General features: G+C 45.6%; 1 protein-coding gene across 2 annotated transcripts in view; it reads right to left on the reverse strand.

Moving 5' to 3' along the window:
• Positions 1–922: 922 nt before the first annotated feature.
• AACS (acetoacetyl-CoA synthetase) overlaps positions 923–19,923 on the reverse strand; it is a 46,338-nt gene continuing 27,337 nt past the window's right edge. Inside the window, exons 10-19 of one of the 2 annotated variants that reach the window (XM_026716200.2) lie at positions 18,670–18,794; positions 17,663–17,727; positions 16,191–16,313; positions 14,516–14,629; positions 13,464–13,589; positions 11,347–11,416; positions 8,506–8,564; positions 5,301–5,503; positions 3,319–3,483; positions 923–2,182 (exon numbers count right to left, since the gene is read on the reverse strand). In XM_026716200.2, coding sequence (XP_026571985.1) covers positions 3,346–3,483; positions 5,301–5,503; positions 8,506–8,564; positions 11,347–11,416; positions 13,464–13,589; positions 14,516–14,629; positions 16,191–16,313; positions 17,663–17,727; positions 18,670–18,794 — 1,023 coding nt within the window. In that variant the 3' untranslated portion in view covers positions 923–2,182; positions 3,319–3,345. Of the gene's footprint in view, positions 3,484–5,300; positions 5,504–8,505; positions 8,565–11,346; positions 11,417–13,463; positions 13,590–14,515; positions 14,630–16,190; positions 16,314–17,662; positions 17,728–18,669; positions 18,795–19,923 lie in introns of both variants that reach the window. The other variant, XM_087913477.1, reaches the window with a different exon arrangement.

Here is a 19,923-nt window from a genome sequence, read left to right on the forward strand (position 1 = left end):
GGCGGGGGGGACGAATCTTATTTCTATAAACGTGCTAACTGCTCATTTACAGCCCACCCTGCTGAGAAAAAGGGGAAGGGAGAGAGAGGCAGTAGCAATGTTGTGCTTGTCACTGTTTGCCCTTGTTCTGTAAAAAGAAAGAAAGAAAGAAAGAAAGAAGAGAGAGAGAGAGAGAGAGAGAGAGAGAGAGAGAGAGAGAGAGAGAGAAAGAAAGAAAGAAAGAAAGAAAGAAAGAAAGAAAAGAAGAAGAAGAAGAAGAAAAGAAAGAAAGAAAGAAAGAAAGAAAGAAAGAAAGAAAGAAAGAAAGGGAGAAGGAGAAGGAAAGAAGGAGAAGGAGGGAGAAAAGGAAGGGAGGGAGGAGGAGGAGGAGGAGGAGAGGAGGAGGAGAAAAAGGGGAAGGGAAGAACAGAAAGAACAGAGAAAGAAAGACAGAGAATTTTGATCACATAATTATGGGAACGCTGCAACAGTTATTAAGCGTGAGAAACTGTTTTAAGTCACTTTCTTTCAGTGCCATTGTAACTTCAGTCACTAAATGAACTGCTGTACGTCAAGGACTCCCTATAAAAAATCTACAACGGCACTAAATCCATAGCGTTCATAAAAATATTCAGACAAACAAGTTCCTTGCATTACGTTTTCTGCACCGTTTCTCACCAACCATCCATCTATTAAGCCGAGGCACCGTTTGATAGGATGTTCTTGTAATTCTATGATCTTGGTACCTGAATGCAGAGTCCAGGTACCGACGCAAAAAAACAAAACAGGTGAGAATTTAGTGTTTTATTAAGTTTCAATCCAGTAAAACATTAGACAGCATCCTCAATATCTTGATTTTTTTTTCTTAAAAAAAGGAAATAAAATTTGCCCGCCATTCATTCAATTCCCCTCCCCCATTTTCCCCCATTCCTTTTTTTTTAAATATACCTAGAACTTCCTTTAGAAATGTGTAATTAATTGGCCTATTTCCATAGGCTTGTAACCATTTTTTAGGGGAAGAAAACGCTTGTTGACAAACCAAGTCAGCTATAGAGCACCCCGACCACATTTTTAGTCCTTTTTATGCCCTTAAAAAATTCATTTAAAAATAATAATAATAATAATAATAAAGGAATAAACAGTTTTTATATATATATATATATATATATATTAGCCACAAGCCTCAAACCACGAGGCTTCCTTTTCAGGTAAGTCAGAACTCACCTTCTAGAATTCTCCCTCCACCCAATATTTGTGTTTACACCCACTTTTAAACAAGCCCATTGCACAATCGCTTTCTCACACTTGGACGAGAAAGGATAGGGCCTCCCTTATCCAAGAACTGCTGGACTCCAAACTCCTACCTGGCAGGTGTGGAGGCTGGGTCTGCTCCATCTCACTGCACCATATGGATCAGAGTCCTTATTCCTGACCTCAAAGTGAATTCTTCTGGATTTTTTTCCTCCAGGCGGTTTAAGTGCAATTGTTGTATTGGTTCCATAGGACATCAACAAGCAACATGTTGTTTTTGTCAGTGCCTTTGGAACTCCTGGCCACATAGAGGAAACCGTTTTAAAGGATCCTTGGCTAATGAAGTATCCTCAATTAGAAGCAAAATAAACTGAGCTCAAAATTCCTACCTGTTGAAAAGATGTGACTCTAAAAACAAGGATCTCAGTCATGGAAGATCTACAATTGCCTTGTAAATACCTAAGCATTTGTGTCTTTCAACCTTTGCAACTGCCTGGACTCCAGTTCCCAGAATTCCCCAGCCAGCAGGAGTGCAGACACTTTAATGTTGCCACAGGCTTCCTCAAACTTTAAAAACTTAAAAACTTTTGCTTTTAATTCTATGCTTGGGGGTGTTTTTTCCTCCCTCCTCTGACCCTTCACCAAAACCTAAAACCTGCACCAAAAGTGCCATTGGATTGGATTTAAAAACATCCCACAGACCCATGAAAGTCCAAGGATCTCCAACCTTAGCCAACATTTAAGACTTCTGGACTTCAACTCCCAGAATTCCCCAGCCAGCTTTGGCTGAGGAATTTCTGGGAGTTGAAGTTGCACAAGTCTTAAAGTTGCCAAGGTTGGAAATCCCTGGATTAGATGGTCCCATGAAAAGGAACACCAGCCCAGGATCACCAACCCAAAAAAACTTCTTTTCATCTTTCTGCAAAATTGGAGTCCTTTTTACAACGGTGACCTGAAAAATAAAGATTTGGGTTTTTGTTTTGTTTTTTAAAAAAGTTAAATAAAAAGTGCATCTATCTCTTCTCTCTCTCTCTCTCTCTTTCTTTTAACAAAAAAAAAAGTAAAACGAATGTTCCCTCGCACTAGCAAACTTTTCTCAAGTGGAAAAGTTGGTTGGCAGGGTTAAGGATTCCGGGCGGGAACGACACATTATTTAAAAGCTTGTTTTTCCCAAGATGGCGGTGTACTCTGATCTTCCTACCAATGTTCTATCTCAGTGTTGGCGAACCTTTTGGGCACTGAGTACCGAAATGGGAGTGTGCGTGACACACAGGGGAGCACCAAAAACCAGAAGAGCAGCTCCCCGGCACGCACGCATGGGAGCACTGAGCTTCTGGTTTCCGGCATGCGCCTGAGTACCAGCCACCTGGTCTTCCTATTTAGCTTCCCGGTGCGCGCATGTGCGCCGGAGAGCTGCTCTTCCGGTTTCCAGCACTCCCGCGTTCCTGGCATACATGCACCCACAAAGACCAGCTGACCAGCGTGCATGCCTGTGCTGGAACCCAGAAAAACAACAGGTGGCAGCTGGCGTGCCCAGAGAGATGGTTCTGCATGCCAATTCTGGCACACAGGCCATAGGTTCACCATCACGTCTCTACCTCAACCGAGAAGGTAACTCTTCAAGCTTCCTGCAACCCCACAAAAGTGAGAGAAAGCAACTAAATGGCTCTTCCAGAGGTTCCTTCTCACCACTGAGAAACATCTGCCCAACTCATCTTTGCTTTTCAAACAATAACGACATTTCAACCATCCTTTAGCACCTAAGTTGGGAAGATTTCTGCCCCAAAGAGTTCAGATTCCTATCTGTTTTTTTCTGAGCTGGAAGAAAAGCAAGAGGGAGATCCCTCCCAATCCATGCCAATTAAATTGAAGCCCTTGTCGCTTCCCGAAAGCACTCGGATAAATCAGATTATTATTTTTTGTTTCCTTATCCCCCGTCTGGAAAGAAGGTCGCTCGAGTCGGTTTCTTTTATGGATATCATCCATATACGTATTATATACACCGGATATAATCTGACACGCACACACGCACGCACACGCGCACGCACACAGAGGCACGCAAACACACATAGAGACACACTCACACACCAAGAGACGGGAAGAGACGAGGTGCCTTCAAAAATCCTGCAGCTCAGGAATATTACGGTAGAGATCGAGCGCCTCCGGGTTCGAAAATATATCCCGCTTGGCCACTTCCTTGCCAGCGATGACCTGTTTAACGGCCACTTCCACCTTCTTCCCATTCATGGTGTACTGAGGGAGGAGGAAGACGTGGGGAAGAAAGCAGAAGGAAGAAGGTCACCGAAAGGGTCCGTGGCACGGTTGGGTTTCAGGTTGGCCTGGAAAGGCCGCCTGTAAAAAATGCCCTGTAGCTTGATCAGGTTAGTGATCTACATCCCCTTCATTCATCTCCCCCTTCCTATTTCTCTTCTTTTCTTCTTTCCTCTTTTCCTTCCTTCTTTCATTCCCCTTCCCTTCTCTCCTTTCCTTCCTTTTCTCTCATTTCTCCTTCTTCCTTCCTTCCTCTCACCTCCCTCCCTTCTTCCTTCAACATATTTTTCCTGCAGCTTATGATGGCGTTTCACGAGTGATCCACTTAAGCTTGAAGAAAAAAACATAATGAACACCTAGGAAGGATGCGGAGAAAAATAGTCTGCAACTGTACAGTTTCAGTTATAAAACTGGCCTTTTTGTTCAAGACTACTTTGTGCATTTTATTCCTCTTTTGATTCAGCGAAACAGAGCCAACTTGAAAGGCAGCTGCATTTGGATGTATCCAAAGGCTAAAATCATTCACCCCGAAGTCCCTTCATTTGGCACCGCTAAGAACTATCCAAGAGTTTCCCCGAGAATGGTTTATAAAACTGCTACTGTTGTATTTATCAGGGATTTACTATTCTTTCCTTACAGGAGGAACAAGTAAGTCTTATTGAACATGAAAGGCCCATATGGATGTTGCTAAGCAACATGGATAAACTATTTATAGCTTTCCAATCTGAGTTTACAAAAATAAAAAGATGCCTAAGCATGTGTGGGCACCGGAAAAATAATTGCTTTAGTTGACTGTCATTCCAAAGTGGTTCTTTCTTTTTTCTTTCTTTCTTTCTTTCTTCTTTCTTTCTTTCTTTCTTTCTTTCTTTCTTTCTTTCTTTTCTTTCTCTTTCTCCCTTCCTTTTCTTTCTTCCATCTTTCTTTTTCCTATTCCGTGTGGGCATTGGAAAAATAATTGCTTTAGTTGATTGTCTTCAAAGTGGTGTCTTTCTTTCTTTCTTTCTTTCTTTCTTTCTTTCTTTCTTTCTTTCTTTTTCTTTCCTTTCTTCCATTCTTTCTCTTTCTCCCTTCCTTTCTCTCCTTCCTTCCATCCTTTCTTTTTTCCTATTCCGTGTGGGCATTGGAAAAATAATTGCTTTAGTTGATTGTCATTCCAAAGTGGTGTCTTTCTTTCTTTCTTTCTTTCTTTCTTTCTTTCTTTCTTTCTTTCTTTCTTTCTTTCTTTCTTTCCCTTTCTTCTCTTCTTCTCTTTCTCCCTTTCCTTTTTCTTCCTTCCATCCTTTCTTTTTCCATTCTTGTGGGCATTGGAAAATAATTGTAGTTGATTGTCATTCCAAAGTGGTGTCTTCTTTCTTTCTTTCTTTCTCCTTCCTTCCATCCTTCTTCTCTCCTTCCTTCCATCCTTTCTTTTTCCTATTCCGTGTGGGCATTGGAAAAATAATTGCTTTAGTTGATTGTCATTCCAAAGTGGTGTCTTTCTTTCTTTCTTTCTTTCTTTCTTTCTTTCTTTCTTTCTTTCTTTTTCTTTCTTTCTTTCTTTCCCTTTCTTTTTTCTTTCCTTTCTTCCATTCTTTCTCTTTCTCCCTTCCTTCCTCTCCTTCCTTCCATCCTTTCTTTTTTCCTATTCCTTCCTTCCTTCCAGCCATCCTTTTTGCCTATTCCTTCCTTCCTTCCTCTATTCCTTCCTTCCATCCATTCTTTCGTTTTTCCTATTCCTTCCATCCATCCATCCTTTCTTTTTTTCCCCCTTCCTTCCTTCCTTCCTTCTGAGGAGAGAACAGAAAAAGTTAAGAACATACCGGAATCCCTCCCGTTTCCAGAATAAGACTGGGCACGTGACGAGCCGAAAGGGCCGCCCGAATCGCTTCCCTGATGCGCTTCACCAAATCGGGACTGAACTCGTGGTTGGTGCCCATCTTCAAGAAGAGGACCACTCTTTCCTCACCGTGCTTGTTGTACTGTGGGACACAGAGGCTGTCAGAGACTTCCTCGAACGCTTCCACTGAAGGAGAAACGAGATGGTGGGTGAAGCATCTGAAACCCAGGAACCCTGGCAAATAATTCTGAAAACTTTCGAGCCCAGAGGTTCTGACCCAGCTCCCCAAACATAACAAACCCTCTAAAGTAAACTCAGATTCCTTTATTGAGAATGCCGACAGCCCTGGCAAAAAGTTTATCTCTCACCGCAGGCTAACAAATCCAACTGGCAGGGAGATGAATAGTTGTTTACCACATCTATTCATCTCCTCCCCCTGCCTTTTATCCCCAGAGCTAGGGTGGGTCTTCGCTAGCAATGGTGGAGCTTCCGTCCCAAGGACCAGCCCATAGATTTCCACTGCTCTCCTCTCCTCTGCCTTCTGCGCATCCGTGCGTCAGGCACTGGACCCGGCTGTTCCTCCTCTTTCCTCCTCAGCCACCTCCAGATCTGAGGGCTGTTGACTCTCCATCTGAGGGCTGACGGACGGCCCAGGCTCCACCTCTGCCTCTCTCTGACAGCTCCATTCCCTCTTCCCCCATGGGAGCTCTCACGTTGCCTTGATGCTGACTCCTGACTCCCACGCCTCCTCCTTTTCTAATTCGGCTGCTGGAGGAGCTAGCGGACAACAGGTTGTAAGTATGGTGTTCCTCAACTTGGTGTTCTGAAGACCTCGTCACACTGGAGAAGCCCATCTGTTTTGTGCACGAAGGTTGAAAAAGTCCACCTCGCGGTGTATCATGAATGGTCTTCTCCAACATGATGTTCTCTAGAATTTAGGGAATTGCATGCCAAATGAACACTGAAATTGAGGAAACCCATCCATCTTGGGAGCATCCAATGGAGTCTCTTTTCCAATCTGCTGTTTTCCAAAATCTTAGGGATTGGATGCTCTCAGCCGTGGTTGTAAAATCGGATCTGGTCATTTGCCAACTCAATTTATGACCGCAATGACTTAGAAATAGAAATTTCATTCACAATTGTGGTCGTTAAGTCAAGGACTACTTTTAAAAAATTAGAGTGGATAGGGAAAAAAAGAAGCACTATTTTCCTTGGAAAAATGCTGGAATATTTGGAGAAGGTTCACAGGACTGAGCCAATATATAAGAGAGCTGGAAGAGGGGAGGAGGTTAAGCTATACCATGTTGGTTCAGATTTCCTTGAAAAGCCAGTTTCCATGAGTATCTTCATTTGGATAGATAAGAAAGAAAGAGAGAGAGAGAGAGAGAAAGAAAGAGAGAGAGAGAGAGAAAGAAAGAGAGAGAGAGAGAGAGAAAGAGAGAGAGAGAGGAAGGAAGGAAGGAAGGAAGGAAGGAAGGAAGGAAGGAAGGAAGGAAGGAAGGAAGGAAGGAAGGTAGATATAAGTTAAGATAAAATAGATAGATAGACAGACAGACAGATAAGATAGGTAGTTAGATATAAGTTACGATTAGATAGATAGATAGATAAGGTAGGTAGGTAGATATAAGATAAGATAAGATAAGATAAAATAAGATAAGATAAGATAGGTAATTAGATATAAGTTAAGATAAGATAGATAAGATAGGTAGGTAGATATAAGATAGGATAGGATAGGATAGGATAAGATAAGATAAGATAGATAGATGGATAAAATAGATTAGATAGATATCAGAATCAATGTGGTACAGCTTAACCTCCTCTCCTCAGGGGGAGTCTTTTTTTTGGGGGAGACAAAAGGCTGCTTTAGGAAAATAAAAAGAGGGGAAAATAACCCAGAAGAGTGGGTTTGGGAGTGGGGAGAAAGGCCTTTGAAATCGCTCCCACAGAGGGGGGAATTCAAGCCAAACAGTGCTTCGATTCACTTGCCCGCGATCCATCCCAGCGTGCTGACAACCTCTTTGTGCCCACCCAAGAGTTATGGCTGCCATGCGCTGCGAAAGGATGATGCCCAGAGGACAGTGGTCCTGTGTGGCTCCCTCTTCCCTGGGGACAGCTCAGTACCGCTGGGGGGAGGGGGGAGGCTTCCCCCAGATATTTGGAGGGCCTTGAAAATGGAGGATGCAGCAGCCATTGCAATGACGCCGTTCAGACAAGGAAACCTGCAGGGCTCTCCAGCGCGGTTAAAAGCCGTGGCAGCGTCCATAAAAGCTTGTAAGAGCCATGGTGGCGCAGTGGTTAGAATGCAGTACTGCAGGCTATGTCTGCTGACTGCCTGCAATTTGGCAGTTTGAATCTCACCAGGTTCAAGGTTGACTTAGCCTTCCATCCTTCCAAGGTGGGTAAAACGAGGACCCAGATTACTGAGAGAAATATGTTGACTCTGCAAACTGCTTAGAGAAGGCTGTAAAGCACTGTAAAGCGGTATATTAAGTCTGAGGGCTATTGCTACTGTCCTTCCCTTCCCTTCCCTTCCTTCCTTGTGCCAACTGTTCAATCCTGACTGTCTCAAGGTTGATTCAGCCTTCCATCCTTCTGAGGTGGGTAAAATGAGGACCCAGATTGTTGGGGGCTGATTCTGTAAACTGCTTAGAGAGGGCTGTAAAGTGGTATATTAAGTCTTAAAGGCTATTGCTATTGCCCTTCCTTCCTTCCTTCCTTCCTTCCTTCCTTCCTTCCTTCCTTCCTTCCTTCCTTCCTTCCTTCCTCCCTTCCCTTCCCTTCCCTTCCCTTCCCTTCCCTTCTCCTTTCCTTCTATGGGGTGCAGTAGTTAGAATGCATCGGGCAAACTCTGCCCGCTGCCAACAATTCAATCCTGACCGGCTCAAGGTTGACTCAGCCTTCCAACCTTCCGAGGTGGGTAAAATGGGGACCTAGATTATTGGGGTGACTCTGTAAACCGCTTAGAGAGGGCTGCAAAGTACTGTGAAGCAGTTTATAAGTCTAAGTGCTATTGCTATTTTAAGTCCATGCCCACAGCACCCTCAGCCAAGACCTAACATGACTGGAGGAGGAATTCTGGGAGTTGAAGTCCACAAGTCTTCAAGCTGTCAAGTTGGAAGACCCCGGATATAAATAAATAATCCTGTTTCCTAACCTTGAAGGGCTGACAGAAACCAAATTCCGCTTACCAATGTTATAGATCTCTGAACTGCCAAACCGCACTCCGCTCGGATTCAGCGTGCCGTCACTGGAAAAACAGAGATGAGCAGAAAAGAAATCATTAAAGTATCTCAAAATGGCAATGCTGGATACCATCCTTCTTGCTTTGCCAACATGCTCATCGGGTTAAATGTGCCCCCACCCCAAGCCCCCAATCCTTAGGGAAGGATTTCATCGAAATGTCTTTGGAATATCAGTAGCTCGGGTTCGTAGTTATATTCTCGGTTTTGAGCTCCGAGCTTCAGCAATATGGTTGCAAACGTGTCGCCCCGTACGAGATGTCATCTGTGCGGCTTGAGTTGTGCTCATCTGTCAGAGCACAGTCCTTTAAATCCCTGTGGTGACCCAAAGAGGCGTGGCACAAAGGCAACACAGTCAGATAATCAGTAGGAGTCATTTTATTAGCTCCAATTTTACTCCCAATGTCCTGATTACCTTCTGGCTGGAGAAAAACTCTCCTAGGATCAGCCTTTGGCTGCAGAGAATCAAGTCCAAAACATGGTCAACAAAAACTGTAACTATAAGTCCAATCAAGGCAAAATGAGGTAATCAGGCTGGCAGGGCAGGAGCAAGAATTCTAGACATGAAGGCACGGCAATAACTCAACATGCTTGGGAAGACGCCAGGAACACAGATAAGCAAAGTCAACACAAGATAAACTCATGTTTGTTCCCAGCAGCTGCCGCACTCAGCATTCAGTTTTGATAAACTTTCATTCCCAGCTGGCTAATGAAGGGAATCAGGGCCCTTTCCTCCCCCGTAAGCCATGCAACCCACGTTGCTCTCTCCTCTGTTCCTCCCTGCATGCCCTAGGATGAAGAGGGAGCGGGCCTGGGTCTTCCTCTGGACTTCCTCTCCCTTGTTCTACCTCTTCCCTGCTCTGCCCAGCTGGACTTTGCCCTTCCCCCGTTTCCTCCACAGCCAACGGAGCCACGCTCCCACTCCCTGTCAGCTATTCGTCTTTCTCCTTGGATTCAGACTCCGACAGGGCATGACAATCCCTTTTTATGAGACGCAAACTAGCTTGCATGTTCTTTGGGTATTTCTGAGTCATGGTTTGATTTTGGACTGTTTTGGACCGATAGCGTCTCCTTGAATGGGGAGGACACGTTTGCAACCGAATCACCAAGCTCGGAGCTCAAACCCACAATATAAAGATTTCATTGCCTTTTGACTTACGACCACAATTGGGGCCAAAGTCGAAATCCATTATCCTGGGGGGTGGGGAAAATATATCACAAACCAGTCATGGGGTCACAGGACTTTGCCACCGGTCATAAATGTGAGCCTTTTGCCAAAGGGCCAAAAACGTGATCGTGTGACCAGGGGAGGTGACATTTTACGATGGTCAGAAGGGCTTTAGGGCAGGAGGCTCCAACACCTTAGCAACTTTAAACTGGCTGGGGAATTCTGGGAGTTGAAGTTCTCCAGACTTAAAGTTGCCAAGCTTGGAGACCCCTGCTTTACGGGCCACAAGGCAGCCTTTCTGAGGTCTACATAACTCCAAAAGGTCATTAAGCAGCCGTTTGTAAGTCGAGGAATACCTGTATTTTTTTCAGGTTGACCACCCTTAGACCTCTGGTTTATACAGGCACTCCTCGACGTCCGACCACAACTGAGCCCAAAATGTGTGGTTTGTTAAGTGAGGCATTTGTTAAATGAGTTTTGCCCCCATTTTATGACCTTTCTTGCCATCGTGGTTAAGCGAATCCCTGCAGTGGTTAGTTAACACGTTTGTTAAGTGAATCTGGCAACCCCGTTTGTTGGGTCACAAAAAGTAATCGCAGGACCCTGGGACTCTGCAAACCGTCGCAAATATGAGTCAGTTTTCAAGCATCCGAATTTTGATATAAATTGTGACCATAGGGTTGTTAACTGTGAAAATGTATCCTAAGTCTGTTTTTTCAATGCCATTGTAAATTCAAACAAACTGTTGTAAGTCGAAGGCTACCTGTACAGGTTTCCACCAGAAGCAAGCTCCTAGTCAGCAGCCTTCTCTAGATATTCTCTTGATCAGTGGTGGCTAACCTTTTTGGGCTCCTGTGCCAAAAATTGTGCATGCTTGCACGCTCGCACTCGTATGCCAGCACCCAGAAGACAATGCGTGCCCCTCATGCCCCGACACATGTGGGTGCAATCCCCACCCACCCACTCACCTACCGCCGCCCCTTTACCTGCACTATGCCTCACAGCTGATTTTTGGCTGATTTGAGGCCTTTTTCGGCCTCATAAAGGCTTGAGGAAGGCTTCTGCAGGTTTCTGCAGGCCGAAAACTAGCCTCGTTTCATCACTTCCCGTTTTTCCGAAAATACCGGAAGTGATGAAACGGGGTTAGTTTTCGGCCTGCAGAAGCCTGCAGAAGCCTTCCTCAAGCCTCTGGGAGGCCGAAAAGGCCTCAAACCTGCCAAAAATCAGCTGTGAGGCATAGTGCACATGTGCAGTGAGGTAAGCTTGCCTGCACTTGCGTGCCAGCACAAATGCCTCTGCGTGCCACCTGTGGCACATGTGCCATAGGTTCGCCACCACGGCTCTAGATATTCCGAGTTTCATTACAAAAACGGAAAGCTGATCAAAGAAAGAGAAGGATCGATAGATCTCCTCTGGCCACAATGTCCCAAATTGCAAATCAGACTCCCCCCGCCAACCCCAAACTGCCAGGAATTAAACCTGGAACTTTCTGCGGGTAAAGAAGGACTCCCGTCTCTGCTCTACAACGGATCCCTTGATCCTTTTCATCCTTCCTTCAGCCAATCGGGACCCAGACAGGCGTTTTTCCAATGGGTGACCACACCTCTTAGTAACAAGCTCACCTGCGGCCTAACATGACGATCCCACCCGTCTGGGGGTTAATCTTGCAGTAGTCTCCGTGGGCCCAAACACCTGTCCAGGAAAAACCCACAAAGAGGTCATTCAAATCTTCACAAAAAAAAACCATTATTTGTTTTTTAAAGCGCCACCGTGTCGCAATCTTGCAGCCTTTGGAAGAATTGCACAACTCGGGTTGTGCATTGTCTAGTCTAGATTAAAAGAAGGACTGGGGGAGACATGATAGCAGTCTTCCGGTATCTCAGGGGCCGCCCCGAAGATGAGGGAGTGTAGCTATCCTCCAAAGCCCCTGATGGCAGGACAAGAAGCAATGGGTGGAAACTAATCCAGGAGAGAAGCAACCTGGAATTTCCTGGCGGTGAGAAGAATTAATCGGTGGAACAACATCCCTCCAGAGGCCGTGAATGCTTCAACGTTGGACGTTTTTAAGAAGAGATTGGATAACTATTTGTCTGAAATGACATAGGATCTCCTGCTTGAGCAGGGGGCTGGACTAGAAGACCTCCAAGGTCCCTTCCAACTCCTTCCTTCCTTCCTTCCTTCCTTTCCTTCCTTCCTTCCTTCCTTCCTTCCTTCCTTCCTTCCTTCCTTCCTTCCTTCCTTCCTTCCTTCCTTCCTTTCTTCCTTCCTTCCTTCCTTCCTTTTCTTTCTTCCTTCCTTCCTTCCTTCCTTCCTTCCTTCCTTCCTTCCTTCCTTCCTTCTTTCTTCCTTCCTTCCTTCCTTCCTTTTCTTTCTTCCTTCCTGTCTTAAATGGTATAGGGTTTCCTTCCTAAGCAGGGGCTGGACTAGAAGACCTCCAATGTCCCTTCCAACTCTGTTATTCTATTCTATTCTTATGTCGGAAGAGACTAAAGAAGACGATGCTGACAATGTTGTCAGAAAAATCTGCCTTCCCCAGACACACACACACACACACACACACACACACGAGACTTCCCCACCTTTGCCCTTTAGAGGTTTGCGAACGGGGGCGACACCGTCGCAGCTCAGGTTGTGCGTGTCGGAAGAGACTAACGAGGAGAGTTGTGATATCTGACGGGCGGCACCACCGGAGCCTCGGCAGCTGCCGGCCTCTCTTTCTCTCTCTCTTTTTTTTTTTGCATTGCAAACTAAAACCCAGTTGGAAACCAGAAGCCAGGAAAGGTGTTGAAAGAGGGGAAAGAATGACACCCAAAATACTGTCCTCTTTTGCTGGCAGAGCAAAAGGAAATCAGAAAGTCAAATCGAGGCAAGGATCCAGAGGCCGGACCTATTAGATTGGCAAATCCCTAAGCAAATATTGGTCCTCACGGCAATTCTGGGTGCGTGTGTTCAAATATTAGTTTACTGTAAAGGCGCTAGGAAGGCTGGAAAGCGAACACACACATATATATATACACACACACACACACACACAGTCCCAGTTTGAAGGTCTTGTCGAGATTCTCCGTCATCCAAGTCATGGTTCTCCTGAAGTTCCTTTTTTTCAGGAGACAACTGGACTTCTTTTTGTCTTCTTTTGAAGATGTTTCGCTTCACATCCAAGAAGCTTCTTCGGCTCTAACAGGATGGTGGAAGAAAATGGAAGGATTTATTTGCTGGTCATTTGCATCCTTTTTAGAGGGTTGTTGAGGCCACTTGGAGGTTTATCTGTGTCCTCTGGGTCACCGGAGTGGTGCTCCTGGTTCCTGTAGTCTGCAATATTTTTGTTGTTGTTGTTTTTCTCTGGAAATCTATTCCTACTAGCGCTAAACCTCTGAGTGGCCTCAACGACCCTTAAAAGGATGCAAATGACTAGCTGTCTGCAAGGAGTATCAATCCTTCCGTTCCTCACCATCCAGTCAGAAGGCTCCACACTCATTTGCACCACTCAGGTGACTCTGAGGACCCAGACACACCTCCAAGTGGCCTCAACGTCTCTCTAGAAGGATGCAAATGACCAGCTGTCTGCAAGGAGCATCAATCCTTCCGTTCCCCACCATCCTGTCAGAGCTGAAGAAGCTTCTTGGAGGAGAAGCGAAACGTCTTTCAAGAAAAACAAGAAAATCCAGGTGCCCCCTGGGGAAAAAAAAAGCACCTCTGGGAGTCTCAGTTTGAAGGGTACAGGTGTCTCACCACATACCTGAAAATCTGGAAAAATACGCCTTTCGGTATTTGTTGCCGTTTTCATCGTTCCAAAAATGTGTGGGTTGGCAAGGCATAGGTTTGGTGCAAACCAGCTCACCGCTTTCTCCCCAAACAGGTTCCCCTGGTTGAAAAAAAAAATACAATCAAATAAAAGGGTTATTGCCCCCTCCTCCTGGTTCAAGTATTGTTTCACTGTTTACACAGTGAAAGCTTAGTGTCAGCTCTGCTGATTGGACACCTGATTCCGTTTCTCGGCTGACAATGGGCAGAGGTTACTTCCTCGACGTGGGTAGTCCTGCCCCTCCTCAATCCAATTTACCAATTTAGGTGACCAATAGAAGGGAATATTTGTAGCTCAGGGTTGAACTGTGGGGTCTTTGGTGCTCTCTGAGTTTGGTGGTTTTCTTGCAGACGTTTCATGACCCAACTACGTAACATCATCAGTGCTAGAAGGAAATAGGGTTTCTGGAATGGAGAAAAGGGAGGAGGAGGAGGAGGAGGAGGAGGAGGAGGAGGAGGAGGAGGAGGAGGAGGAGGAGGAGGAGGAGGACTGTTGGATCCTGAGTTTGGTGTTTTTCTTGCCGATGTTTCATGACCCAAGTACATAACATCATCAGTGCTAGAAAGGTTTGCTCTCTATTTATATATAGACAACTGGCTTGTCCTGTTAGTATTGATGGGGCTGTTGTTTTCTACTTGGTGGTCACTTGATTACGCTTTGGTTGACCGAGTTGGTAGTTGCTTGATTGGCGGTATTGTACTGGGGTATAAAGCAGAGAGCAAATCCCACTCCCTTCTAGCACTGATGATGTCGCCTGCCTGGGTCATGAAACGTCTGCAAGAAAACAGAGGAAGAGAAGAAGTGAAGGCCACCAAACAGGTCCCGCTCCTGTGGACAAACCTTCTCCATCAGGACAGGAGAAAATTCCCAGTTTGAGAAACGACCTTCAGATGTTCCAAATAATTTGTTCCACTTTTCACTGCTCCGATTTGGAAGAAACCATCCGAGAGAAGTCCAGGAAGGTGAGTTGGGTCTAACAGACCTACCTTGTTCATTCCATGCTTCTACCGCCATTGCAAGATTCCGTGCCTGGATCTCGCCTTTGTAAACTGGGATGGTCACATTATGACCCATAAAACACGAAATTATATCGGTGCCTCCTAAAATGAGAGGGGTCAGAGAGAGAAAGAGAGAGGGAGAAATAAAGAAAAAGAGGGAGAAAGAGAAAGAGGGAGAGAAAGAGAGGGATAGAAAGAGGGAGAGGGAGAGGGAGAGGGAGAGGGAGAGAGAGAGAGAGAGAGAGAGAGAGAGAAAATTTTGTCAGGACAGTTCACCAAAAGATCAAGATTCCTACGTCCAATAAGCAAATTTTGTGTATAATTAGAAAAAAAATTAGACTGTGAGGACTTTTTTTATCCAATGTATTTTATTAAAATGCTTATGGAGTAAAAAAAATCTATTTTTTAGTTTTCTATTTAAGATACACTCGTAATTTAGTTTATTCAGCATGAAAGGGAGCTTAGTTATGTGAGTGCATGTATTCTGCAATATTTACTTTTAAGGGGGGCGGGCGGGTAAACTCATTCCATGAATCCAAGCTCTGCAAGCTGAGATAACATGCCCTGCATGGACGCCTTCACGCCATTTCACAGTAACGCGAGATGAATCATAAAACACCGCTCAGGAATATTCCTTTATCCCCTTGTTTTGCAAATCTGTGCACGCTGAAGAGAAATGCATCTGTGCCACCAGGCTCTAAGCGTGAGGAGGAGAAGCAAGCAGTAAAAAAACGAAAGGGAGGCCTTCTAAGGAACTTATAAATGTAATATTAAAGGGCACCTGTCATTTCAGATCCATCGTGGCAGCGCCTGTTAGTGGGCATCCACTCACCTGCTGCCTGCCACGTCCCTCACCTTGTGTCCCTGGCGCATCACCAGCCATCCCATTAAAAGCAATGGGACTGTCGGTGAGTCAACAGCGGGTCAGAGGAGGAGCTGCTGCAGGACAGAGATGACAGTGGCTGTCATGACCCTGGCGGAGACGGACTCCGAGGGAGAGGAGAAACAGCCGACAGGGAGGGGACGTGTGGCTCCGGAGGTTGTGGAGGAGGCTGGGGAAGGGCAGAGGCCGGCTGAGCAGTCAGAGGAGGACCCAGGCCCATCCCCTCTCCATCCTAGGGCACGCAGGGAGGAGAGGATAAGGGAGAGACGTGGTCTACTGGGGAGGAGAGGGCCTTGATCCTCTTCATGGGCTGCAGCTGTGACAACTGAATAAGAGGACGGACATGCGTACGGGCCAGTGCTGGAAACAAAGCGTGGAAATATCTCTAGTTTGTGGTTCCTCTCTGAGTTTGGCGTCCTTCCCAGTGTGTGTTCTGTTACCTGTGGACGTCCTCCAGCCCTTATCTTGCCTGGTTGTGTTGCTTTTTTCCTTCTTGTTAACTGTTTGTGTGGGAGTTTTTTTTGTCTTCCGTCAAGGATATTTGGAACTTGGAAGCAACGTGAAGGAATAAAAGGGGCTTCACCTTTTTTCTGTGACTGTGTTTGTTTTGTATACCATCCTGGGTCATCACAGTGGCTCTTTAAAAATTACAATTTAAATCAAGTGGGTTTAAATCAAGCCTTTTGACTCGTGATTTAAATCGTGATTTAAACTGACTTGATTTAAATCAAATCCACCCTGCTTGTACCTGCACAAGTCTCGCACATGGCTTTCTGGTACCTGAAATGGAGCCCAGGAGGACAGTGCTCTTGATGTGCTTGTAGACATACTCATAACTTTGAGGCTTGAGAGGCGACCCGGTGGACAAGATGGTGTGGAGGGTTTGAAGATTGTGGGTTTCACCTTGAGGAGAAAACACCAACGGCGTAAATCCAGGTTCATCCTCCCTCCCCCCATTACAACAGTGTTGTGAGGCTTGGAGAACAGCACACTATCTGTTCTGATCGAGGCTTCCCCCAAAAGCATTAAGCAGACTCTTTCTCCTGGCAAAACCCCTTTTATTAAACGAAGGTGAATTTCTTGCATTCACCTTCAGCCAAAGGCCTGGCAAACAGTCTTTCAAGGGTGCGATTAGGAGCACAGACCTTATCTAGCCTGGAGAGCTGCCAAGTAACTATTTCCAAACCCAGTGCTGACAAGGAAGGACTCGGCACAGAGATGCTGAGATGCACAGGCAGATCTTCACACCGCTGCAATGAATGAACTGTTTCCTGCAAAAGCCCCCTCCCCTTTTGCTCCTCTTTTAATCCCTATGGGAGGGGCCATTCACTGTCTACCTGTGGTCTTACTCCCACGTCGACCCTGAGTTCGTAATGGTTCTTTTCTTTTTGGCAGCTCTGCGCATGCGCAGGCTAGGAACCGGCTCCAGAAGCTCCTCCGCCTCAATGCTGTCCGAGCCCAAGGGCAGCTGATGACTGCCAGCCTGCCCTGGCCCCATCTCTGCCTCTGAAGCAGAGCCCTGCTCCGAGCCTTCCTCAGCCTCCATGTTCCTCCCCAACCTCCTCACTATCTGCTGCCAGCTCCGCTAGTCGTCAGCAAACCACAACACCATAGAACCAGTTGTGGTGGGGCTGATCTGGCACAGCTGGGGCTTCCAAGCATTGAAGTCAACAACTTTTGATGGACTCCCAGATTCAACCAGGCCAAGTAGAATCAACCACCATGGGGAAATTCTAAACTCAGGCCAGTAGACTAAAGGAACACGAGAGGTCTCATGCCCAAAACATTTCAAAAGAAGCTCACATGGTGCCCACTTTACTCAAAATGTCTCACCACCTCTTCAAGGGGTCCACAAATGTTTCAATCCGTGGCTTACAAGATGGTGAGAACGTCGCCATGACATTCCACCATGTCAAGTCCAGCCATGCCAAAGCCAGAGCTCATGTTTAAGTGCATGTCTCATTGTCTTGAGACTTGCTGATTGGTGTTCTATTCATGCAGCTAAGATCTTGGCTTGCGATGAGGTAGCAACTCCTTGGAAATATTATGGGATGGAATGAGAGATGGGCAGGAAGGAACTAGGCTCCAAAATTGAAGGGAAACAAGAAAAGGGTGACCAGGTTCAGTCACTTTGGCCATAACATGGTGGTTATCTGGGTGGTTATGGACCACGTGTGAATTAAGCCAAACCATGGTTGAACAAACCACAGTTTTGTCTGATGCAAAACCCCAACAGGTGTCTTAATACTTACATGGCTTCAGATTCTTCTCTTCAAGCACTGCCAACCACTTGGCACCCGTCCCAAGGATGGTAATCCTGTGGCCAGAGAAAAACAATCCTTGTTTATGGTTGCTAATCTCAGCCATGAGTTTCTTCAAGGAATCTCAGGAAATTAATTTCTACTGCCAAGTGAAGGATTTGCAGAGGGGAACACAAACTTTTTAAAAAGTTTGAAAAGCTTACACGCACACACAGCCTGGTTTTCTCTCATCAAGATGTCCCACCAAGGTCCTCCCAAGATCCCAGTTAACTTTTTCCAAACATCTACAAGCTACACAGAGAAAGAAAACTTTGTGTAGTTTCCTATACAAGGGGTAGATCAGGACACGTGACCACCATGTAAAAAAATTTGCAACAAATCAAGGAAGGTTCGCCTCCCTCACAAAGCAAGCCTGATTCTGCTTCTCAAAGCTACTTCTCAAAACTCCAGCTGAGCAAGAGATCTTCTCATTATCTAGGAGGACTTCCTCAATAGGAGGTTAAGGTATTGGGATTTAAGAGCTGACTAGATGTAAAGCTGATGCAATATAAGGCTGATGCAATGAAGATGAATCAACATGGGTATTGCCCTTTTAAGACTAAGAGTGGGTCCACAGATGTATTTACCTCTTTAATAGGTGTCTATATAAAGGCAGCCATTAGAGGGCATTTTCTCTCTCCTTGTGTCTGGTAATCATTGCAAGTTCTCTGTGTAGAGTTAAGATTGATTGCTTGTCAGGTATTTTGCCTACCACATATATTTCTGTATATGTCTTGTATATAAAACACTGTTAAATGTCTAAACCTCTGTGTGCTGCGTATGGCTCCTGGGTTTTTTCGTAATAGTCATCACACTGCAAACACTCTTACAAGTTCCTTGTCATCTTCTGAAGCCTCATCAACTTTGTTTATCAATACCTTGAGAGACCAAACCCTCTGAAAACACACCAGGGTCCACCATAAGACACTTGGCCAAGGTGGGGCTGGTGGTTTACGTACCCTAATCGATCCACCAAGTCCCACAAGACATTGGGCGAAGGAACCAGGGGGGAGCCGTCGTACAGGACCACAGAGGCTCCCACCGCGAGAGCAGACACCAGCCAGTTCCACATCATCCAACCGGTCTAGGGTGGAAAGAGGACAATTAACTTACGTAGATCTGTTTGTCAAGAAGGTCACAAAAGGGGATCATGTGACCCTGGGACACCTCAGCTGACATAAGTACATGCCAAGCATCCAAATGTAGATGTCAGCCTTGGATGCCATTTTTTACTTGGAAGCTTCGAGGCTGCCACATTCAGTGCCTGGGAATTGGGGAGGGGGTAGGGGTGGGATCCGACTGGCGTAACAACTGGTTTGGGGGAGCGCACACATGCATGTCAAACGTGCACCGCACAAACATGCGCACTATCAGCTCCGGCAAGCATTTACCTTCTCCAACTGACAACTGGCACTCGGCTGTGCTGCACAAAGCAGCTGAGGAGGAAAACGCGGGCCGCTAAAGGAATGAATCAGCATGGGTATTGCCCTTTTAAGACTAAGAGTGGGTCCACAGATGTATTTACCTCTTTAACAGGTGTCTATATAAAGGCAGCCATTAGAGGGCATTTTCTCTCTCCTTGTGTCTGGTATTCATTGCAAGTTCTCTGTTTATTTATTTAATTTATAGAGCCTGGGCGGGAGGGCCAAACAGCAGACCAAAACCTCGTCCCACAAACCAGTTCAATGTCTGCTGCTCTTTGGAGCTACTAGTTCTATAGAACCGGACCGAAATATTAGGATCCCACCTCTGGGGGCGGAGGGGATTTCACAGAGTGGTAGAAGATTAGACACAACAACATTCTTTCTCAGAGAGTCAAGGGCATGCTGCCCTGCACCTGAAGGGGGGTGACTGGAGGGATGTCTCCAGTTGGGGTGAGGATTTGATTGGACCATGTGATGGATTGACAGGCGCAGGGGATGGATCTTGGATTTCTCTTTTGGGAAGGGAAAATCCGGAACTCTCCGATTGGGGTTTTCCCAGATGTGCCAACAGATGTGCTAATAAAGTGGAACTTTGAGGAAATGCTTGTCTCGGAGTTTGTTTATTTATTTAATTTATATTGCCACCTATTCGCCCCTGGTGACTCGAAGCAGCTTACAGAATGTAAAACCATGTTCAAAATTTAAAAAAAACAATAAAAACTAATAAAAACAAATCAAATAAATTAATAAAGTACAATAGAACAAAACCTGAAAAAAATACATAAATAA

Source organism: Pseudonaja textilis, chromosome 15, assembly GCF_049901715.1.
Source record: "Pseudonaja textilis isolate UNSWEBS1 chromosome 15, rPseTex1.2, whole genome shotgun sequence".
Taxonomy (NCBI): Eukaryota; Metazoa; Chordata; class Lepidosauria; order Squamata; family Elapidae; genus Pseudonaja; species Pseudonaja textilis.